Genomic DNA, 25,327 nt, shown 5'->3' with positions numbered 1-25,327 from the left:
ATTACGGTATGTAGTCTTTTACAAAAGGATGTATTTACTGTGTACCCCTGATGTCCCTATATCTAGTGAGGTACAAAGAAAAACCATGCTGACCAAAAAAATATTAAATAAAAAAATAGCTCAATAGGCTGCAGTAATGTGGGATAAACACAATATAAATAATAACAAAAAAAATAACAAACAAACTGCACCACGAATAAAAATAAAAAATAGATTAATTAGATAAATTACATTAAATACAGAATAAAAATACAATAATAATAAGTGTCCAACATGGAATGGAAGGGGGAATCCTATACAATCCAATGGAGATCTCAATATATTGTTTGCGCTGAAATAAACAACAGCTAAACTATAGTTCTTTCAGTTCATAATATAGGGATGGTAGTAAACCGACGTGAACAGTCTCTTAATATGCCAAAATCTTCATTCAACCACCGCTGTGCTCCACATCTATAGTAAGTGCCACCACCGATATAAAAGCCGCTTGCCAGATGATAAAATTTAGATTTATATAGATCCATTTGCATATTAAGTACTAATACAGTATCACGCTATGGTCCTCTTTTCAATGTACATGGTCTTTGCCATTACGAAACACACGGATTGATGAGTCCAAAGGGTTCATATTCACCTGGAGGAGGTTGTGGTGTGTGTCTATTCCCTATGTGTAAAGATCACAGCGGGGTCTATATGATTGCTATCTAAATTTTATCATCTGGTAAGCGGCTTTTATATCGGTGGTGGCACTTACTATAGATGTGGAGCACAGCAATGGTTTAATGAAGATTTTGGCATATTAAGAGACTGTTCACTTCAGTTTACTACCATCCCTATACTTATGAACTGAAAGAACTATAGTTTAGCTGTTTATTTCAGCGCAAACAATATATTGAGATCTCCATTGGATTGTATAGGGTTCCCTGTATCTAATAACCCTGGATCTGCATACATTTAATACCAGACTTCTGTAATTTTCTAAAAACAATAATCTAAGCAGTCTTTTGTGGTTTAAAATGTATGTCAAGCCAAAAAACATTTTCTGGTTTTGGATTGAGTGGGGAGGAAATAGAACCTCCTGTCGGGTTTTTTCTTCTAACCAGGGGCTCTTTTAATGAGATTTATTCTGATTTCCCGACAAATACAAATCTGATAATGGTTATAACCTTCCCCTAATATACTAATAAGAAGCACTTTTTTTTTTGGTCTGTGTTGCTGCTGTAGAGTTTTCTTCACTTCCTGTCTGATAAAAGGTTGTCAACAGGACGGCAAGAGAGGGTAAATCTCTCCATGGTTATTGTACACAGATGGCTGACACCATTCAATGCAATTGCCTGCGTCATTCCCCTGCCAGGGGAGCCCTGGTGCAGTGTACAGCCTCCTATAGACCTGAATGGCTATGTGCTGCTGTACTTGAGTATATGTTTGTGCTGTCCTAAACACAAGTTTAGCATATGAGTATATGCAAAAAACTGACTTTTGAATGAATGATTTGTATAGCGATGCAATGCGAACTGAATCACCTCAAGGCTTTTCAGCAATGCTTGTTCAAGAACTCTGATGGAGCCCCCGGAGAGCAGTAATGCCCCCGTACACACGATCGGAAATTCCGCAAGCAAAAGTCCGATGAGAGCTTTTGGACGGAAAATGCGACCGTGTTCATGCTCCATCGGACTTTTGCTGGTGCAATTCCCGCCAGCAAAAGATTGAGAGCAGGTTCTCTATTTTTCGGTCGGAAAGAGTTCCTATCTGAAAATGCGTTCATCTGTATGCAGTTCAGACGTGCAAAAACTCACGCATGCTCGGAATCAAGTATGAGATGGAAGCACCCAGTCTGGTAAAACTACCATTCGTAATGGAGATGGCACATTCGTCGCGCTGCAATTTTTTTAATAGTTTAATGCAGCGCATTATCTTCTTCTTTATAATGCTAGAAGAAAACATATTTCTTTGTTATTTCTCGTGATCTCCTGAATAATCTTTTGTTTTTCAAGCCAGAGCTCCATAATAATATTTATAATTTGTTTTTATTGTCATATTTTTTTTTATTATTATTATTTTCTAGTGATCTCCATTATTATCCTGTATTTTTTAACCTCAAGGATGTTGGTTTGTGTCCCTTGTTAATTAGACATTGTATTTTTAAAATGTACCTACCTACTCACAAATAAACTGTCCTATTTGAAGAAAAACACACAAGCAAGTTTTTTCACATAAAAAAAATCTCCATTTATTGTGACTCATAACAAAATAAAGAGGAAGGCAACGCTGGAGAAAGTGCTTGATTTAACAAAGACCTTGTACCCCAGGGCACACTCCTTGTAACTAAAAATTGGTAGCCTGAGAAGTCCATAGAATAGGGAGCACAATCTGGTCCAGGACTCCCAGAGATTAGGAACAGCAGCAGATGACATATATGTCCCCAGGCTGTGGTACTACCACAGCCTGCATCTTCTGTCAGACCAGACTGAACCCAGGCCATCACTTTCTTGTCTTCCCTGCAGCCTTCCCACCACACTTCCCTGCAGCCTTCCTTGGAGGTTGTGGCTCTGGAGGTGGACTTGTGGCAGGAGGAGGCTGGGCGAGTGCACATAAGTGCATGTTATCACTCATTTGGCCCCTCAACCCCTTCTGAAGGGCCTGAAAAATAATATTCTCACACACGAGGCGTCGACCCTCCTCCATTTGCTGCAATTTTGCAGCTACATAGCAGCCATAGGCCTCTTTGGCGTTGGGGGGTGTTTTCAGGGCCACATTAGCGTCCTTAATGAGGCTCAGTGCTTCCTCCTCCATGCTACTCTCCTTCCTGGCCCTTTTTGTTGTAAGGTGGAAGTGAGGATACTGGGCCTGGCCACTTCTTGGCTGACACTTACCCCCTGTCTGCCACATTCCAGAGCCTCGTCCTGGCTGAGGTTCCTTCTTTTCAGCTCATGACTGTTGCAAATTGAATGTTAATAAATAGAAAAGACTATCGTTCTGAGCCCAGCATTTTTCATTCTTGTCACAATCTTTTTTGGCCCCTACTGTCTATTGATATGTAAAACACCTTTTGTTAAGAAATGAAAGATTTATCAATAATAACATCTAGTTAACAACAATCATTTTCGGACAATAAATATGTAAAAAAAATACTCTACCTGGCTCCAGCTGGGCTCCTCAACTTCTTCCAGGATGGAAGGCCCAGGTTGGTCCTTGGAAACCTCAGCTGGGGTTTGAGGGAAGGGTGGATGGAAGTGTAGAAAGTGATTCCCTGGCTTCAATCTGGTCTTCCAGAAACCGCATCCTGTTGTAGTGCCACAGACTGGGTACATACACATCCTTTGCTGCTCCTGATTTCATGGAAGCCTGGACTTTATTAAGCTCCTTCCTATACGTGCTTCTCAAGCTACCAATTTTCTTATCCAAAAAATCGATATCTGCGCCGGGGACCTGCGTCTTCACAAATTGCAGCAGTTTCTACAGCAATGCCTTCCTAGCTGGTTTATTTCGATATAAGGGGTTTTTAACCTCCCACAAATTTTATAGCGCTAGGTACCCCAATATACCACCCAATAACGGTTTTAACCCCTGATTGCCCCTAGTTAACCCTTTCACCCCCTTTTACCAGTATCACTAAGCGATCGTTTTTCTGCTCGCTGCATTAGTGTCACTGGTGCCGTTAGGTAGCTAGTTATTTTTTTTTTAGGTTCACCGCCAGGTTTTTATAGTGCTAGGTACCCCGATATACTACCCAATAACGGTTTTAACCCCCTGATTGCCCCTAGTTAACCCTTTCACCCTCTTTTGCCAGTGTCACTAAGCAATCATTTTTCTGATCGCTGCATTAGTGTCACTAGTGTCGCTAGGTAGCTAGTTATTTTTTTAGGTTCACCGCCAGGTTTTTATAGCGCTAGGTACCCCCATATACTACCCAATAACGGTTTTAACCCCCTGATTGCCCCTAGTTAACCCTTTCACCAGCGATCACCGTATAAGTGTCACTGGTGACACTGGTTAGCCAGTTAGTTATTTAGGTTCCCCGTCAGGTTTTTATATAGCGCCAGGGACCCCCATATACTACCTAATAAAGATTTTAACCCCCTGATTGCCCCTAGTTAACCCTTTCACCAGTGATCACCGTACAAGTGTTACGGGTGACTCTGGTTAGTTTGCTTTTTATAGCATCAGGGCACCCACCATTTATTACCCAATAAAGGTTTAACCCCCTGATCACCCGGCGGGTGATATCAATTAGGTTTTAGGGTCAGGGTCTGCGTCGCCCCAGGCAGCGCTAGGTTAGTGCCAGTACCGCTAACACCCACGCGCAAAGCATAAACCTACCGTAGTGGTATAGAATCTGAACAGATCAATATCTGACTGATCAGATCTATACTAGCGTCCCCAGCAGTTTAGGGTTCCAAAAAAACGCATTGTTAGCAGGATCAGCCCAGATACCTGCTGGCACCTGCGTTTTGCCCCTCCGCCCAGCCCGCCCAAGTGCAGTATCAATCGATCACTGTCACTTACAAAACACTAAACACATAACTGCAGAGTTCGCAGAGTCAGGCCTGATCCCTGCGATCGCTAACAGTTTTTTTTGGTAGCGTTTTATATTTAAATTCGGAAGGCAGTGCTTGGTTTTCGGGGGCCCGTACGTGGCTAGGCTCCCAAAAAGTCTCCCACATGTGGTATTCCCGTACTCGGGAGAAGCAGCAGAATTTATTTTGGGGTGTAATTTCACTTATGCCCATAGCATGTGTGAGCAATATATCATTTAGTGACAACTTTGTGCAAAAAAATTAAAAAATTGTAATATTCCTGCAACTTGTGGCAAAATATAAAATAATTCATGGACTCAACATGCCTCTCGGTAAATAGCTTGGGGTGTCTACTTTCCAAAATGGGGTCATTTGGGGGGGGGGGGGGGTTGTGCTATTTTGGCCTTTAGTGGCCTTCGAAACTGTGATAGGTAGTGAGGAGTGAAATCAAAAATTTGCACCCTTAGAAATCCTGAAGGCAGTGATTGGTTTTCGGGGTGCCGTACGCGGCTAGACTCCAAAAAAGTCCCACATATGTGGTATCCCCGTACTCAGGAGAAGCAGCAGAATATATTTTGGGGTGCAATTCCACATATAACTATGGCATGTGTGAGCAATATATCATTTAGTGACAACTTTTTGTAAACTTTTTTTTTGTGTCATTTTTCAATCACTTGGGACAAAAAAAAAATATTCAATGGGCTCAACATGCCCCTCAGCAATTTCCTTGGGGGGGGGGGGGGGGTTGTACTGCCCTGCCATTTTAGCACCTCAAGAAATGAGATAGGCAGTCATAAATTAAAAGCTGTGTAAATTCCAGAAAATGTACTCGTTTGTAGACGCTATAACTTTTGCGCAAACCAATAAATATATGCTTATTGACATTTTTTTTACTAAAGACATGTGGCTGAATAAAATTTGCCCTAAATGTATGACTAAAATTGAGTTTATTAATAACAAAAATTAGAAAATATATTTTTTTCTCGAAATTTTCGGTCTTTTTCCATTTATATTGCAAAAAATAAAAATCGCAGAGGCAATCAAATACCATCAAAAGAAAGCTCTATTTGTGGGAAGAAAAGGACGCAAATTTCGTTTGGGTACAACATTGCATGACCGCACAATTACCAGTTTAAGCAGTGCAGTGCGAAATTGTAAAAAGACCTCTGGTCCTTAGGCTGACAATTGGTCCGGGGCTGAAGTGGTTAACTATGTAGTGCAAGGACCTGCCTGATTGCAGACAAATTGTGTTTAGATTTAACCTCATAATATATGGTTTTGGCAAATCTAAAGGAAAATTGTATAATGTATGGTTAACCTAATAACAGAAGTACCCTTCCTCACTCTATTCAGAACTTAGAAAAATGTTTTACATGGAGACAGGGCTGCTGTTAGGAATCATGGGGCCCCGTATAGCAGAACAGCAGCACCATCCTTCCGCCTTTGCCCTGAAAACGACAAAAAAAAGTTCCTCTTTTCATCCCACCTCCTGGGCCCCTCTATTAACCTGATGGGGCCCAAGGAAATGTAATGGTAATTAAACTCACTTGGTGCCTTATCTGTATTACATCATTCATTTAATTATTTAGACTGAAATGAACAATAAAGCAGCCCTGGGCACCCCTGTTTAGTTGATGGGGCCTGGGTCCAGTACAACAGGACTGGTTGTACTGCCTTATTAGTGGCCCTGCATGGGGAGACACTTTAACCAAAATACTTTGTCAGGTCCATATTTAGATATTGTTTATTAACGACTATTAATTCTTCATGATCAATTTACTTTTTAAGAAGAAATATACCCTGTTGGAAGTAGGCCCAGGTTATACATACCACTTCCTGAGAACTTGTGTTATAATATACCCATTGTGAAGGTGGGTTGATCAAACGCTCTGCACATTTGTTAGTCAAATATAGAGGAAGACGTTACTATTTTGTGTGCAGTCTCCAGTGATGAAACCTACTTCCTATTAGTGTAGTCAAAACAAACAAATGGAATAAATGTTTAATAATCACACTGACATAAAATAAGGACACAAAAGTTGGAAGTCCATAATGTTTTGTTTGTAATAACAGTATTATTTTTCCCTAAATATTTATGCCTTTCTGGTAATCAGGAGTGCAAATAATATTTAACTTTTATTTATTTAAAAAAAGTTCTCAGGAGGCGCATGCGCGGCAGCTCCATGGACGGTCGCATGTCCTGAGGGCTCCGTTCGCCCCGACCGTGATCCGCAGCCTTTGAGCCACACGGAGAAGAGATCATTACCGCAAACTCACCCGCTCGTCCCCGCGGATCAGCGCCACCCACTTAACGACCGTTAATCACGGCGAGACGCAGCTTATCCCGGCAGCTGACTCCGGAGTTCCAGGCCGCATCCGCCGCCATGATGGCGGACGCCGCTCCCGTCGCACAAGGCCTTCGTCTTCATCCGATGCCATCCATCGAGGATCAACTCACATCCGGCCCTAACTCCACGGATCCGAATCTTCAGTCTGTGAGTTACCAGCTGACATCACTTTCATCCCCAGCATCCACGGAATCATTGCTGGGGAGATTTAATGGGAGATCCCCACTCACTTCTATGGAGGACTATCTCTCCTCACCGGCGGCGCGTGGGGCTGCCCCATCTATCCAGACTAATCCCACTGATATCCCTGCCCTGCTAGAGACATTCTCCCAAATGCTATCCAGAGGCCTAGCTCAGAACGCATCCCATATTACCTCAATCATTCAAGCTGACCTACAGCAACTTGGGGCCAGGATTGAAGCAATAGAACTTAAAACTGACCAGACTGTTGCCAGAACCATACAAAATACTGACAGGATCTCTGAACTACAGGAGCAGCTGGACACCGCTTACTCTAAATTAGATGACCTTGAAAACAGGAATCGCCGATATAATTTTAGGCTCCGAGGCCTACCTGAATCTTTTAAAGAAACAGACGCGGTGGTACGCGCCTTTATTTCGTCACTATTACCTGATCTGCCTGACCATCGTCTAGAGTTGGATCGCGCTCACAGAGCACTTCAACCCCCTCGCCAAGATGGCCTACCCAGAGACATTGTGGTCAAACCCCACTTCTTTAAAACTAAGGAAGAAGTCATGCGCAAGGCCAGAGAAACTGAAAATCTATCCTTCCAGGGCCATCCAGTCCAAATCTTCTCGGATCTATCCCCATACACGATCCAACTGCGGAGATCCGTGAAACCACTCCTGCAAATTTTAACACAAAACTCCATAGCTTATCGCTGGGCTTTCCCGTTCAGACTGCACTTCACTTATTCCAATAAACAATATGGCTTCTCCAACTTCACCGATGGTGAACGCCTGCTTCTTCAATTGGGCCTCATCTCTCACTCTCCTGCTGACCCTGCGGATCCCAAGTCCTCCAGTTCTGCGAAGAGGCCTCCCCCTGCAAGTCCCGACAAGCCCCTCTGGCAAAAGCAGAAGGCTAAACGTCCCAAGGATGGACGCCCAACTTGAAAGACTGTCTCTAAATGAGTCGACAATGATTACCTCTTTATGCTAATGACTCTTGGTTTTAGAATCCATGGTTACAGCGCGTATTTTACGCATTCTCCTTTTTCTCCCCCCTTTTTGTAAGGGTACATTCCTTCTCAGACGGGTGCGATTCGCACTACCACAGACTTCCTACATGACTCTTCTCCACGTGGCTTTCGATAGCTATCGCAAGCTTACGGCTCTCCCACTTATGATTGTTTTCCCATTCTTGTTCTACAGTTCTATTTTTATTTGCTTGGTTTTTCATAATTTTTTTTTTTTTTTTTTTAAGCGGGTTTTCCGATGTCCCTCATTTCATTTGAAGGGGCATTGGGCCTTAGGTGGGTCTCGGTCGGGGTGGTTTGCACTGCGCCCCCACCGGTCTCCGAGTGACGGGCCTTCTCTTCCCCTCACTCAGAGGCTCCCACACTTTTCCCTTTTTGGGACTTTTTCCCGAGACTAGGCTTCTCGGGCCTTACATGCAGGGGACTGACGTGTGTCATTCTCCCCTGCAGATTGTTTCATGCATTGTATGTGTTTTATCTGTTTTTGTTCTTTCAAAGATATCCATAGCTTTAAGGTGGTTACGATGTCTTTTGCACTTTCTCTGCAGGATCAGTCAACTCCTTCCTTACCCCTTTTTTCCTCCCCTCTTCTCCCGGGTCTACCAGGGCTCCTCTAAGCTGACAGCCTCACTTCCTTTTGCTGAGGCCTTCCTACGTCTAGATGGTCCCTCTCTTCGCAAGGATATGGTAAGAGATCCCTATATAACATACTGGCTATTTCCTCTGACTCGCTATGCCTGATCAAGCAACTCCCCCTTCCTTCTGTATAGCAACACATAATGTGCAGGGGATGAACTCTCCCATCAAAAGGAGAAAACTATTTCAATTATACCAAGCCCAAAAGATAGATGTAATTCTCATGCAGGAAACTCACTTCAAATCCACGTATAATCCCTCCTTCCTACATAGTAGATTTCCCCTCTTCTTCCTGGCTAACGCCAAAAACAAAACTAAAGGGGTCGCAATATGCATATCTAAGTACCTTAGATTCACCGTAACAGACATATTTAGAGATAAGGAAGGTAGGTTTATTTTGGTTAAGGGATCCCTGGATGGAAATATCTACTCATTTGTGTCGTACTATGCTCCTAATAAGGGACAATCAGCTTTCTTTCACTCCATGATGTCCACGTTGGACCCTCTACTAGAGGGTAAGGTAATAATGGGGGGTGATACTAACATCCCATTTGACCAGTCCCTGGATAAAACAGGAAAGGGGTCAGCTCGCAACAGAAAACCTCCTAAACAGAGCACTAAGATAGCGGCTACCCTACACTCGAGAGGCTTAGTGGACATATGGAGAGAAAAGAACCCCACATGTAAAGACTTCACCCATTACTCAGCCCCCCACCAGGTACATGCCAGGATCGATCACATTTTTGTGCAATCACACACTATTCCATTGGCCATAAGATCGGAAATCAGGGACACATCATTATCTGACCATTCACTTGTACTACTTCACGTTCAGTCCACCCACAACCTCAGCAATAGATTCACGTGGCGTCTTAACGAGGGTCTCCTTAGTGACCCAGCTCATAGTGCAGACATCTCCACTGCCATAAAAGAATACTTCTCCCTTAATAAGGATCCCTTTACAGCCCCTGATGTTCTCTGGGCGGCACATAAAGCTGTGATCAGGGGGAGAATCATCCAAATCTCGTCCCAACTAAAAAGAGGGAGGAAGGCTCACGTAGATTCTCTATCCAAGGAATTCCGATTACTAAGCAAAGCTCATAAACGTACCCCCACTAGAGAATCCCTGGAAGCCCTGCAAGCAGCTAGGACTGCTCTCAATTTGGCTCTCACCACCGAGGCCGAGAAACACTTAGGATGGTCTGGGGCCAGGTTTTATTATCAGAAAGACAAGATGGGTTCTAAACTTGCAGCCAAATTATCCCCGAGGCCTCGTCCCTCGGCGTTCCCGAAAATTAGAGATCAGGACGGAATTCTAACACAGAATCCCCTCCGTATCATGTCATCCTTTCATAAATTCTACTCCTCCCTATATAAAGTTGACGAGGATAAACCACAACCCTCCGTGGATCAATTCCTGGATACTGTCTCCCTCCCGACATTGTCACCTGAACATGCAAACCTACTAGAAGACCCAATTACGGTTACTGAAGTCCTAGAGGTGATCAAACATCTTAAAAGTAATTCTGCCCCAGGTCCTGATGGCTTCTCTGTGGGATATTATAAGAAATTTGCCCCGGTCCTGGCCCCTTTTTTGGTCGATTTCTTCAACTCCATCCGGTCCGGCTCTCCCTTGGATAAAGCCCTGAACTTAGCCTATGTTTCTGTCATTCCTAAACCTGGCAAAGACGCATCCTTGGTGCAAAACTATCGCCCAATTTCGCTTATCAACAATGACCTAAAAATCTTAACTAAGGTGCTTTCTAATAAGATCTCATCATTTATTTCACGATATATTCACAAGGATCAGGTGGGCTTTATCCCGGGGAGACAAGGTCCGGACCAAATCAGGCGAGCAGTAGATATCATCTCTATTCTTAACTCACATTGGGATGGCGGTCCCTCACAGGACGGCTTTTTGTTGTCCATTGACTTGCAAAAGGCCTTTGATACACTTACGTGGCCCTTTCTGTTTCGAGTCCTAGAGAAATGGGGCTTTGGTCCCCTTTTTCTGGGTACTCTCAAAGCCTTGTATTCTACCCCAAGTGCACAAGTCCGTCTACAAGGATGTTATTCAGAGACGTTCAACATCAAAAAAGGCACCAGACAGGGGTGCCCACTGTCACCCCTGCTATTTGCCATAGCCATAGAGACTCTAGCCATTGCCATTAGAGCTCACCCTGATATTAGAGGAGTCCGTTGTGGTCCACAAGAACACAAATGTGCTTTATTCGCGGATGATCTCCTCCTCTTTTTAACTTCCCCACTGATCTCCACACCTAATGTTTTTGCCCTCTTGGAAGCATTTGGACTAGCCTCGGGTCTACAAATGAACGCATCAAAATCCCTAGCTCTCAATGTCACCGTTCCCCTGCCTATAGTAAGTACACTACAGAATCATTTCCCTTTTACATGGTGCCGTGATTCCTTACCTTATCTAGGCATCCGACTAACATCTAATATGAACACTCTCTACTCGGCCAATTATCCTTCCGCCCTTGCAAAATTATCTGCAGATTTACTAACCTGGTCCCATCTCGGTCTCTCCTGGCTAGGTCGCATCTTTGCGGTCAAAATGACCCTCCTTCCCCGTATCCTGTATCTGTTTAGATCCCTTCCTCTCCCCGTAAAGAAAGCCCAACTCCAACCACTTCAATCTAAAATCCTTCAATTCATCTGGGGCTCCAAGGGTTGCAGAGGATCAAAACAATTATTGTATAGACTCAAAAAGCAAGGAGGCCTAGCGCTACCTAACATTTGGTGGTATTACCAAGCAGCTCAATTAACCCAGATCTCTATGGTTTATTCCCGGGGCCCCAAACCGGATTGGGTTGCTATTGAAAGACTGGCTGCCCCTCATTACACCATTGACTATCTCATCTGGGCTCCGCCTAGAAGCCGTCCCCCTATCATGTCTCCCACCCTCTCCCATTCGCTAGCCCTATGCGATCGGTTACATAAAAACCCTGCATTGATCTCCAAATTACGACCGTTAACGCATGTTTTTCACAATCCAGACTTCCCGCCGGGTATGAATATCCTAGCCTTTAGTTGGTGGCTCAATAAAGGGCTACTCAGGATTGGAAATTTTTTTAACGCCTCGGGCCCTGTCTCACTTTCTTTCTGCCTGAAAAAACTCGAGATGCCACTAGCTGAACGATTTCGATTCTCCCAACTAAACCATTTCTTGCACTCCAAATGGCCCGATAGACCAAATCCTCCTACTATCACGACATACGAGTCATGGTGTTCGGACATAGCGAGTCAGAGGGGAGGGATCTCTACGATTTATACAGCTCTAGCTTCTGTTAAGACCAAACCTTCCTATGCATTAGCCTGGGAAAATGATCTCAATATTTCGTGGGATAGTGACCTATGGTACTCCTGCTTCCAAAGATCTTTCACCGGGATCCTCAATGTATCCCTGATTGAAGCTAGCCTTAAACTTGTCACTAGGTGGTACAGGGTTCCCGCCCGACTGGCACAGATCTTTCCGGAGGTGTCTCCAATTTGTTTCCGTGGCTGCGGACATATAGGTTCATTGCTCCACACATGGTGGACTTGCCCACATATCAGGGGCCTTTGGAACAGGGTATTTGCCCTAATTCGCAAGTTGGTATCGCTTCCAGTTCCCCAAAATCCGGAAGTGGCATTGCTTAACCGCAAAGTGGACAAAGCCAATAAATCTTCTCAGAAACGTATATTCTTTATCCTTTTAGGCACCAAAATCACGATAGCAGCCCACTGGAAACAACATACAGTCCCATTCGGGGCGGTTAAACGAAAGATCTCCTGGATTATGGCGCAAGAGAAGTTGGTCAGTCGCATGCAGGACAAGGCCTCATTCTTTGAGAAAGTGTGGGAACCCTGGGCCACATTCCACAAAATCCCCCTCGTTCAGGGGTTATAACTTGCATTTTTATAACTTGACTAATCCTTATGCTCAGAAACCCTGGTAGACCCCCCCACCCCCCCTCGATCCCCCCTCACCTTTCTCCTTCCCCCTCTCCTACTCCCCCCCCCCCTTTTTTTTTTTGTTTTGTTGTTTTGTTTTTTATTTTTGGATTACTCTAGGACGAGATTGGAGCGGACTGATCCCATTCTCTCCTTGATACCTGCTCAGTTAACTGTTCTATTTTCCCACCTGATAGTTTATAAGGCCTTACACTCCCTCATAGATGGTACAGGGTGTAATGGTTACTATAATTCTTGTTGGTTATAAGTGTTATGCACAGACTGCACCCGGCGCCGCTTTGGCTTTCCGGGCTTCCTTAAGGTACTCAGTCTTCCGTGCTACTAGTTTATTACTAATTTGTCCTTCATTATGTTTTAACTAGTCCAGTCTCTGTCAGCCTATCTAGGTCGGGGCGGGGTGGGGGGGTCTCCTACCACAGCAAGTACCCTTTTCGGGGTGGTGGGGGGCCTTCTGTCACTCTTTCCTAGACCGCCCGAAATAGGGTGTAGGTGTGAGATGCACCCCTAATAACAGCACCAAGCAGTGACGACTTCGTATTTAAGTTACCGCTAACGGACAATCTTGCCTGAATAGCTGAGTCCCGCGCCCGTTAGATTCCCTCAAAGTTATTCTCCTTAGGGCGATCGGGTATCCTGATGTGTCTACATAGATCCTGACCGAAGCTTAATACATGTTTGGTTTTGTTAGCTTAGGATCTTGCAGTGTGTATTACCGATGTTTACCGATAACATGTGCCTTTTTCTTAACGTCCATTGTCAATGAACAACCATCTACTATAGTATTTCTTGATGATGTAAGGCTGACATGTCATGTTTTATTGTTCTTTCGGTTTGCATAAAATCAATAAAAATATTGAAAATAAAAAAAAGTTCTCAGATTCAGTATTGTATCAATAGAACATACCTGATTTTAAAGCCTTTTATCTGTTGCTTACATTCAGATTAATTCACCTGGCAAATGGTTTCACTCAGCATACAGCTACATGGATCCCATGGATCCTGCGCTGTCATCACCTGGGCCAGTTCTTTACCAGTTTGCAGATCCCTGGGCTGCCATCTTGCTTGTGGGAAGCCAGCTGTGACTCTCTAGTGTTTCACAACCAGCTTCCCACTGCGCATGTGGGAAATGGACTGCGTTTTCTCTGTGGTTTTTCAGTTTCCTGGAACGTGTGACTTGTCCCATAAGGTTGTGGGGGGCCTGCCAAAGTGGGTACCTGCTAAAAATAGGTACCCACTCCCTGAAAAATAAAAAATAAACTTCATAATGATTAGAGAAGGAGGGGAGAGCAAAACTTCCCTTTTCAGGGGAAGTTCCACTTTAAGTTTTTAATCTACAGCTTCAGTAACATAACTTACCTGTAATGAAGAATTTCCCACGTCTTGCAAGACTGATGGTTCCTGTAGAAATCTTCTCCGCAATGATTCCTGGTCCTCTTCACAGCTCTGAACATCTAGCGCTGCTGGGGTTAATGGCTTCATCTGAACTTCCGTTTTGTTTTTTTAGACTTTATACTTTTTTTTTTTTCCCACATTTACATTAATGTCCAAGATAAGATTTTTTTCTGATCACTGTCACGTATGTTGCCAGGGGTGATTCCTATAGTTTTTTTTTATATTTAAAGAGTTTTGGACCTTATTCACTGGTTGCGCTTTTGCCCATATTTCATAAAAAAAGGCATTCCGGCAGCTGGGAGGTACAGGCGCAATGTACTGGCCAGTGCCATCAGCCCTGTGAACATCAATGACGGGCTGAAATATACGACAGCTGTACACTGTTGTGTGGTTCTCATATACAGGGCCATATGCGTTAATGGATGTTTGCCTTGAATGCAGAAATACTGTGTCTGGGCTTAGCTCCCTGAACACAAACATCCGTGAATGTGAGTGCCTCAGAGAACAGCTGCTCCTGTGCCTCCCGGCCACCAGAGACTGCCGTGTTTTAACACTGCAGGCAAAAAACTGGCTGTGTGCATAAGCCTTTAAAGTTAAATTAAATCCTCACTTTTTTCAAGCCATTTCAACTGCCATTTTTCTTGTCTTGAACGTTGCCTCCTCTTCGCTGGCCCCAGTTTCTGGTTTTAGGGTGGCTGCTTTCCCTTGAAGGGTCCTATGGAGCCACCCTATCATGCATGCTCCTAGGAATAGAACTACATGCCAATGTGTGGACACTGCCTGCACCAACATGCACAAGCATCCCAATATGAAAACAAGTAAGACACACCCCTTCAGCTTCTCTTCCCGGGGGGAGGCAATGACAATGAATGATGGGACATGTAGTTCACAGGTGTGTAATTATGTGACTTGCAGTTACAATTAGAGATTGGGCTGTCCATCTAGTAGGCTGCAGCAGGAAGTGTATACTGACACTACTGATGTGATTTTTTTTCTGCACTTTTTAGGAAGACGTTGTTTTTTTGCTCTGCGATACAATAATGTATAGCAATAGGTTTGGTTACAAATTATGAGGCTTTAGTACTGCTTTCATCTTCTTAAATTCTTCTTAATCTTCTTAAAAATATACTGTTGCAACTACTCGACCACCCCTATCATTCATTCACATTTTTGTCACTCCCATATTAGACAGCTTGTCTGCATGTAAATGTGGGAAAACATGCAAAAAGTATGCAAGGGGGGAAAAAATGTGTGTGTATATATAATATACTAAGTACCATCATTGTGTGTATTCACTCCACAAAGTTTTCAGAATTCCAATTGTTTCTTAATATTAGCTCTCTTTAAATGGAGATTCTGATATCTAACATGGACCAAGGATGGAATAAACCTTTTCTTTCTTTACAGGGATAGAGGTGTGGATGAAGGAGAACTGTCTACTGCCAAGATAGCTAGAGTGGAGAACAGCGTTTCTCGGGGTTCAAATCCTGGTAAAAACATCTCTTCAGTAAAACAGAAAGACTTGGATATTCTATCTTCTAATGATATGGATTTAGATACAGAGCCCAATGTCGTATCTAAAGAGAAAACAGACGTGTCAGATCGGTGGCTTAAAGGTAATAATGATGCCTCCATGTCTGGTACAGTGAAAGATGCATCAATGAAGAGGAAGCAACCTGATGATGATGTGGTGGAAGAATCTGATGTAGAAAATGATGAAATTAGTGATCAGGTTGAAAAGAAAATCCCAAAAACAGATCCAGTCATGGTCAAAAGGCAACGCTTGGATTCAGGAAATTCTGGAGAGGACCTCAAAGCATTGTTGTCTGGAAACAGTATCAGAATTACGGTAAGTGTATCAGTGTAAGAGTATCAGATCTACGATAAATCTTGCCAAGAATTCACCTGGACACCCCAAATTTTGTCTTCTTTTTACTTTTAGAGAAGGTTCCAGCATGGAGTTCAGCTTCAGCCTGTGTGCATAAACCACACTTCAACACACCTAACTGGTGTATTGGGCCTAATATTCCTGTCACATGATGCTGGGTCTTATAGCGGTATTAAACCAAAACTATTATATTGAAGCTTACCAGTCACTAGATGTGGTGGCTGCATCGGTTTTCTCTCTGTTTTTTCCCCCATCTTTTCACCTGGTGATCTGGCCAGAAACACACCTTCTGTATTAGACACACAATTTTAGAAGAATGAGTGCAGGAGACCACAACGGATAGCAGCATTGTCAGTCGGGAAAGGGGTGTAATATTTAATGTGTTAGCAGATTTAGAACCAGTAACAAATTGAAGCCAAACTCCAGCTAACATGTTATGTTATAATCAGCTAGAGAAAACATTCTCTTTCCTTTTGGGATAAAGGTTTTGCACGATTAAATAAAAGATTTTTTATCAGTTTAATCGCCCCTGCCGTTATTAAATGGTCCATCCATGTAAACTGATACATTCTGCTGGAGAGTTTGTGCTCTGAAAAACCTCAGACTTGCTAGCTGGATCACCAAATGAAAGTAGAAGAAAGTCTAAAAAAAAAAAAAAAAAAAAAAAATGCAGCCATCACATCTAAGACTTGGTAAGCTGCAATATGATAAATGTTTCCTTTTGGGTTTAATACAGTTTTAAGCTGGCCATAGATGGATCGAAATTTGTCCCGTTCAGCAGATCTACTGATCAACGTCCGTAGAATGGGCTTATTGGAAAAATTATCTTGAGTGGTTACAGCTGCTGATCAGTGTTTTCTGAGTGTGGGGAGTCCCTGCTGTCAGAATAATATGTCTCAGTGGGGAGGATTTCTCTATCCACCTTGATTGTGTGTATGGCGGCATCTGATGATTTTTAGTTTTTTTTGTTTTTTTTTGTTTTTTTCATTTAGCCTGCTGGCTAAACAAAAAAAAAAATGAATTCATGGCAGGGGTAGGCACACAAAGCCTCTTTTGCCAGTGTTCTGTCGAGAAGTGCCCCCCATTGAATAGCGCCCACGCATGCGCAGGACGGAGCCGCATTTCAGCTGATTTGCCAATCAGCTGGAGTGACGTGACCAGGGCGCAAGGGCACCTCATAGGAGGCATCTCTCAATGGGAGATACCATTTCACGGCCATGATTTGAAACCTATACAAACAGTGGGGGGGGGGGGGCGCAGTTCTCACATTGTGCCTCGCTGTTGCGGGGTGGCTTTACAGTGTGCTGATGGTCCAGTTTTGTCTGTGTTGCAAAGTGAGTATGCTGTGTTGAACAGCCGGTTTTGCCTGTGTGAAAGAGTGGGTTGCAACACAGACAAAACCAGCTCTTCAACACAGCCACTAGCTGCCCTCCAGCAGCAGCGACGCACAATCTGAGAACTACGGTCTCCCCTGCTTTTTGTATATGTTTAAATTGTGCCTGTGAAATGGTATCTACCATTGAGAGATACCGCCTACGATGTGCGCATGCGCCGTGGTTACATCAGCACAGCTGATCGGAAAATCGGTTGTGCTGTTCTGTACGGCACATGAGCGGTACATAGGGGGCACTTCTCGACGGAACACTGGCACTCAACTCCCTCCCCATCACAAGCGCTGGAAAATGTCAGTGAGACACTAATGCTTTCCCGTTTCGGAATTCCCCACGCAGCACCTGCACTGAGTGGGAGGCACTGCACCCCCACACATTGTAAAAGATGGGAAACATTGTTTGGTTCTCTAATTTTGCTGTAGCTGCGATCAACAGCTTTTGTAAAGGGTTAAAGATTGGGTGCAGTTCGGCTGGGGGGGAGGGGTTCCCTGTTTCCAGGGGGTGGGGGGGACTGTCATTGGGAACTGCTAAAGCCAATCACAGTCCTGCTAGCCCCATCCACCATCTGAAGGAAGATGACTTGCTTGGTTGCCACTACCAATCTCACAAAGAGGGGATTTCACTGTAATTGAGAAAACCACAATCAGGTCACCGTTTGTGGAATTACTGTTGAGTTTCTGGGAACTTTGTTGAAATTATTCCTATTATAATTATTATAATTATTCCTGAAACTTTGTGTCACTTACTACTGTCCCTTTAAGCCAGCAATGAAAATCTCCTCCAACTTTTCCTGTGGTGTAGAGTGCCACACTTTTTCTCAGCTGCAGGAGCCCAACTTATGATCCTGCACACAGGCCCACTGCTTTCAGAAAATACCTCTGACTTGAGCTCATCATTGCGCATCCATTCCAGATGCTTGTATGTGACATCATATACAAGCACGTGGTCTGCATGCGAGAGTTGGATCAGCAGGATGAGTGTGCCAGGACAGGTACATGTGTCTCATCTCTGCTTCCTTTCACCACTCTGCATATCATAGATGAGAAGAGGGTACAGTGGTGGGGCAGATGTGCAGGGAGGTAGAGTTGTGGAAGAGATGAGAAGGGGGTTCAGCAGTGGGACAGAAGAGCAGTGGGGTTCAGTGTTGAGCCAGATGAGCAGAGGGGGGGTTCAGTGTTGGGACAGATGAGAAGGGGGTTTAGTGGTGGGACAAAAGCAGAAGGGTAGAGCAGTGGGGCAGAAGTGAATGGAGGTGTTTTGGTGGGACAGACGAGCAGGGGGTTAAAGTGCTGGGGCAAGAGAGCAGGGGCAACAGAGGTGGGGCAGAAAAACGGGGGGTACAGAGAGGTGAGACAGATTTGCAGGCGGTACATTAGTGGGGCAGATGAGAAAGCGGGTTACAGTGGTGGGGCAGATTAGAAGGTGATTCAGTAGTGAGACAGAAGAGCAAAGAGCATGGGGATATGGCAGTGGAGCCGATGTGCAGGGAGTTACAGTGTTGGGGCATATAAGAAAAGGGGGTACATTGATGGGGTAGATGAGCAGGGGGGTATAGTGGTGGGGCAGATGTGCAGGAGGTACAGTGGTGGGAGGGATAAGAAGGGGGTTCAGTGGTGGGACAGAAAAGCAGGGGGGGAACAGTGATGGGGCGGAGGAGAAAGGAGGAGATACATTGGTGGGACAGATGAACAGGGGGTACAGAGGTGGGACAGATGTGCAGAGGAGAAAGGAGGTACTTTGGTGGAACACATGAGTAGGGGGTTGCAGTGGTGGGGCAGAAGAGCAGGGTGGACAGTGGTAGGATAGATTTGCAGGAGGTACAGTGGTGGGGCAGATGAGAAAGGGGGTTACAGTGGTGAGGCAGATGAGAAAGGGGGTTACAGTGGTGAGGCAGATGAGAAAGGGGGTTACAGTGGTGGGGTAGATGAAAAAGGGGGTTACAGTGGTGGGGCAGATGAGCGGATAAGTTCAGTGTTAGGACAGATGAGAAAATGGTTCAGTGGTGAGACAGAAGTGCATCGAGGTACAGTGGTGGAGCAGATGTGCAAGGGGGTACAGTGGTGGGGCAGATGAGAAAGGGTGAACATTGGTTGGGCAGATGAGCAAGGGGTCACTGTGGTGGGACGGAAGAGCAGGGTGGTACAGTGGTGGGACAGAAGAGCAAGGGGGTACAGTGGTGGGGCAGATGTGCAGAGAATTGCATTGGGAGAGCAGATGAGAAAAGGGGTAAATTGATGGGGCAGTTGAAGGGAGTACATTGCTGGGGCAGATGAGCAGAGAAGGGGGGTTTACAGTGGTGGGGCAGATGAGCAGGAGGGTTCAGTGTTGGGCCAGATGAGCATGGGGGAACAGGGGGGGGGGTACAGAGGTGAGACAGATGTGCAGGAGGTACATTAGTGGGGCAGATGAGAAAGCGGGTTACAGTGGTGGGGCAGATGATCAGATGGGTTCAGTGTTAGGGCAGATGAGAAGGTGATTCAGTAGTGAGACAAAAGTGCATGGGGATACGGCAGTGGAGCAAATATGCTGGGAGGTACAGTGGTGGGACATATAAGAAAGGGGGGTACACTGATGGGGCAGATGAGCAGAGAAGGGGGGTTTACAGTGGTGGGGCAGATGAGCAGGGATGCTGATTTGAGGCGTGAGAGTGCAGGAATGTTAATTTCTCACATACTAAAGTAGTTCACAGCATTTACTTTATAGAAAATCCTTTTCGTGATTGAGAGTGCGAAGTTGACATTTTTATGTTATAAAATTGGCACGCTCAATTTCTTTGAAAGCATTGTGCTCAGAAGGTTGTCTACCCCTGATCTATGGTTAGCCTTAGAATGTTAACCTGTAAACACCAGCTGGTACTGTCTCCACCCTGAGCACCCACTTTCCAGTGGAACCCAGTAGTGGGGTGGGGGGATGGGGGATTTGCAGAAATGTGTTGCAGCTGTGCATCGCGGGGGGCTGTAGGTTTAATTCTGAAGATAAATGTTTTTTGTTAATGTGTACTGAGTTGTTTGCAACATAACTTAGAAAGCAGCTCTAGAGTGCAAAAAGCCAGAATGTCTTCTGGCTTTCTGTTATCTGAATTATACACAATTCATTGCAGCTGGATTTATTACACTACCAAGGCCTTTAGGTGACCTTCAGCCCACATTTTGATGCCATTCCATTAAATCAGTTGACATTTGGAGGCTTTGATGTTGTTCCATTCGGTTGACTTTTTTTTTTTTTTTTATCCTATATAGCAGGGATATGCAATTAGCGGCCCTCCAGCTGTTGCAGAACTACAAGTCCCATGAGGCATAGCAAGACTCTGACAGCCACAAGCATGACACCCAGAGGCAGAGGCATGATGGGACTTGTAGTTTTGCATCAGCTGGAGGTCCACTAATTGCATATCCCTGCTATATAGTCTATAGGTTTGGGTAGAGCAAGAAAGGGTTAAACCCTTGTCAGTTTTTCCTGTGTCTAATTGGGGAGATTTCCCTTCTCTTCCTATCCTGGAGACATAACAGGAAGTGGGAGGAAAGTTCTTCAAAGTGATGTAAAGCCCTTCTTTGACATTTGTCACAAAAACAGGTCCTGTTCTGGTGACCTCCAGTTAATTCTGTGTCCGAGACAATGGTCACAAGGACAAATAGGATCTACCCAGTGTAGACTAAGGGCTCATTTAGACCTGTGCCTCTGTGTTTTTAGTGCCCCACCACCCATGAAGTTGCAAAGGCAGCAGATGGGAGTGTTCACATGCCAAGGAAGCAATGCTTTACTTTGTGCCCAGGCCACAAATTCTCTTTTGAGGTGTTGGACAGGCAGCAAGCCCGTTCAAGCGAAGTGGGAAGCTCCACGCAATTACAGGATTAAAACAGACAATGAGGCGTCAGACACACTTAAATGGCAAAGCAGAGGCACAGCAGTGTAGATGTAAGTCTAAACTTCACCATAGACTAATAAATTCAGACTCTACCCTTCTCTGCTCTATCCAAATCTAGAAAAATACGTTTGGGTATTCAAGTTTTAATATTTTTATCGAGTAATTGATTTTGTGAAGATCACATCCGTTTTATATTACTTATAAGTTTTATTTGTTTTATATTAGTAAAGAAGAAAAAAAATATATTTTTGTAATATAGTTAATCTCACCAACATCAGACAGCTCTGCCAAAATGTTTCATACTTGTGTTTGCTGAGTCCGTGGTGAGCCTTTGTATGCTTGTCACCATCTATCATTCACACACATCTGCACTGGAATAAAATGATTAAATGTGCTCCCTAATAAAAGCATTGGTTTCTAAAGGTATGTAGGCTGCAAAGCAGTGACCTGTAAGAGCAATTTATGAGTTGAGTGACTGTTCTCACATCAGCAGATTGGACTGAGATAAAACCTTAAAGGGGTTGTAAAGACAAATTATTATTATTTTTTTTTTTTAAATAACAAACATGTTTTATTTACCTCCACTGTGCAGCTCGTTTTGCACAGAGTGGCCCCGAACCTGGTGTTCTGAGGTTCCTCGCTGGCTGTCTCCACTCCTCCCCGCAAGAACTAACCACCTTCATGTGAGCTCTCTCGCATGGTGGTTAGTTTTTGTTTGCGCGATTCCGTGACATGGCTGGCGGCTATAGCCGCTCACTGTATCACTCGTCCCCGGCGCACTGCGTCATTGGATGTGATTGACATTCATCCACTCTGGCCAATCAAGGGCCAGGCTGAGCGGCACAGAGGACATCGGTGGGCGAGCGCTGCAGGTGAAAGGGCTCAGGTAAGTAAAACGGGGTGGCTGGGGGGGCCAGTATTGTTGGATGTTTTTTCACTTTAATACATAGGATGCATTAAGGTGAAAAAAATGCGACCCTGTACAACCCCTTTAATAATTAATATACAGTATACACCTCTAGTTACAATCTCTTTATCACAACATGCTTAAAGCAGAGTTCTAGGCGCAAACAATTTTTTTTTTTAAAGTCTGCAGCCACAAGAACTTGTAGCTGCTGACTTCTTTAATAAGGACACTTACCTGTCCAGGGAGTCCATGATGTTGCCCCCCCCCCATGCTGATTTGTCCACTGGCTCGGATGCAGGCGCTGCCATTCCAGCTAAGGGAAACCGTCAGTGGAGCCTTCATTCTTCACAGCCCTTTTCCTACTGCCCATATGTGAGTCGCGATGTGATTTGTGAATGACCAGCTCGTCTTCTGGGACACATATACAGGTCCCAGAAGGCAGCGGGGAAGGAGGAGAAGGGTTTGCCGCAGAAGAGGACATGACGTACTGCGCCACGGTCGGGCTAGGATGGAAATGTATTCTTTCTAAAAACGTAGGTAAGAAACAATATTAAATAAAAAATAGATATCCAAAATCGAGGGGTGGTCTTCAGTTTAAGGCCACCTTGTAAAAGTGGGTGGAACTCCGCTTTAATAAAGTGACTCTACACTATATAGTCAAAAATTTTGTGACGACAGCCTTTACACGAACATTAACTTTAATGGCATCCCAGTCTTAGTCCGTAGGGTACAGAAAGAAATATGAAATGAGAATATTCAATTTAAATACAAGTTAGTATTTTTGGGTGAAGATTCTACTTTTAAGTCATCTTTTATGGCCAGAAATCAGATGCCTAGAAGTCCAGGCATCACTGTCAGTAAACTCAACAATAACACTGACTAACTTGCATACCTAAATCATTTATTATATACAGTATTTTGTTAAAAGTATTGTGACACCAGCCTTTACATGCACATGAGCTTTATTGGCATCCCAGTCTTAGTGCGTAGGATTCAGTATTGAGTTGGCCCACCCTTTGCAGCAATAACTGCTTCAACTCTTCTGGGAAGGCTGTCCACAAGGATTAGGAGTGTCTATGGAAATGTTTTACCATTCTTCCAGAAGCGCATTTGTGAGGTCAGGCCTGATGATGGTGGAGAAGGCCTGGCTCGCAGTCTGTGCTCTAATTCATCCCAAAGGTGTTTGGTCGGGTGGAGTTCAGGACTCTGTGCAGGCCAGTCAAGTTCCTCCACCCCAAAATCGCTCATCCGTGTATTTATGGACCTTGATTTGTGCACTGCTGTGCAGTCATGTTGGAACAGGAAGGGGCTATCTCCAAACTGTTCCCACAAAGTTGGGAGCATGCAATTGTCCAAAATGTTTTGGTATGCTGACGCCTTAAGTGTTCCCTTCACTGAAACTAAGGGGCCAAGCCCAACTCCTGCAGATCAACCCCACACCATAATCCCTCCTCCACCAAATGATTAGGACCAGTGCACAAAGCAAGTTCCATAAAGAGCTGGATGAGCGAGTTCGAGGTGGAGGAAGTTGACTGTCCTGCACAGAGTCCTGACCTCAACTCGATGGAACACCTTTGGGATGAATTTGAGCAGAGAATGCAGTTCACATTTTACAAAGGCTTCTGTGAATGTGAAACTGAGGGGAGGGGTGGGCATAGCAGTTCCAGTGACTCTGCTCTTGAAAGAACTGTGACTAAAGTAAGCGGCGTCAGAGCTCTGGCAGTTATCCCCTTGGAGCACAAGAAACCTGTCAGATATTATTATTATTATTATTCAGGATTTATATAGCGCCAACAGTTTGCGCAGCGCTTTACAATATGAGGGCAGACAGTACACTTACAATACAAATCAATACAGGAGGGATCAGAGGGCCCTGCTCGTTAGAGCTTACAATCTAGAAGGGAGGGTCAAGTTGAAACAAAAGGTATTAACTGTGGGGGGGATGAGCTGATGGAGAAAATGAAAATACAGTTAGGTGTGGGTGGGGTAGGCTTCTCTGAAGAGAAGTGTTTTCAGGGATCGTCTAAAAGCTAATAAAGTAGGAGATAAGCGGACAGATTGGGGTAGGGCATTCCATAGGATTGGGGAGGCTTTGGAAAAGTCCTGGAGGCGAGTATGGGAGGAGGTGATGAGGGAGCTAGAGAGCAGGAGGTCTTGAGAGGAACGAAGAGGACGAGTAGGTTGGTATTTAGAGACTAAGCTAGTGATGTAGCTGGGGGCAGAGTTGTGGATGGCTTTGTATGTAATTGTTAGTATTTTGAATTTAATTCTTTGGCTGAGTGGAAGCCAGTGGAGGGATTGACAGAGAGGAGTAGCAGACACTGAGCGATTGGTAAGGTGGATGAGTCTGGCAGCGGCATTCATAATGGATTGAAGAGGTGATAGACTATGTAGAGGTAAGCCAATGAGAAGGGAGTTGCAGTAGTCGAGGCAAGAGATGACCAGCGAGTGAATTAAGAGCTTTGTTGTCTCATTGGTTAGAAAGGGGCGTATTTTGGAGATGTTGCGGAGGTTGAGGCGGCAGGATTTGGACAGTGATTGGATGTGTTGCTTGAAGGAGAGTTCAGAGTCCAGGACTACACCTAGAACCTTGGCATGAGGGGATGGGCTTATGGTTGTGCCATCAATTTTGACAGTGAGATCAGGGGAAGGGGCATATGGGGGAGGAAAAATTATAAGTTCGGTTTTGGATAGATTGATTTTGAGGAAGTGGTGTGACATCCAGACTGATATATCCGATAGTAAATTAGTGATACGTGAGGAGACAGAGGGAGTGAGCTGAGGGGTAGAGAAATAGATTTGGGTGTCGTCAGCATAGAGGTGGTATTGGAAGCCGTGGGAGGCTATCAGTTGACCCAGGGAGGAGGTATAGATTGAAAATAGGAGTGTCCAAGAACAGAACCTTGGAGGACCCCAACAGAGAAAGGAAGAGGAGAGGAGGAAGTAGAGTTGTAAGAAACGCTAAAGGTGCGGTTGGATAAGTAGGAAGAGAACCATCGTAGAGTACAGTCACGGAGACCAAAGGTGTAGAGTTTTTTGAGAAGGAGGGGGTGGTCAACCGTATCAAAGGCAGCAGAGAGGTCCAGGAGGAGGAGTACAGAATAATGTCGATTGGTTTTGGCCGTTAGTAGATCGTTTGTTCGTTTTAGGAGAGCAGTTTCTGTGGAGTGTTGAGGACGAAATCCAGA

The 25,327-nt window shown here is 44.5% G+C and overlaps 1 protein-coding gene across 1 annotated transcript in view; it reads left to right on the top strand.

Moving 5' to 3' along the window:
• Positions 1 to 25,327, top strand: part of NBN (nibrin) — a 153,168-nt gene that overhangs the window by 78,347 nt on the left and 49,494 nt on the right. Inside the window, exon 11 of the mRNA XM_077492995.1 lies at positions 15,496 to 15,937. Within this exon, the coding sequence (XP_077349121.1) occupies positions 15,496 to 15,937 (442 nt within the window). The remainder of the gene's footprint in view (positions 1 to 15,495; positions 15,938 to 25,327) is intronic.

This window comes from Lithobates pipiens, unplaced genomic scaffold (genome assembly GCF_037356315.1).
Source record: "Lithobates pipiens isolate NorthernLeopardFrog02 unplaced genomic scaffold, aLitPip1_a1.2 Scaffold_19, whole genome shotgun sequence".
NCBI lineage: Eukaryota > Metazoa > Chordata > Amphibia > Anura > Ranidae > Lithobates > Lithobates pipiens.
The sequence above is the reverse complement of the archived record's forward strand: the minus strand, read 5'-3'. Positions and strand labels throughout refer to the sequence as shown.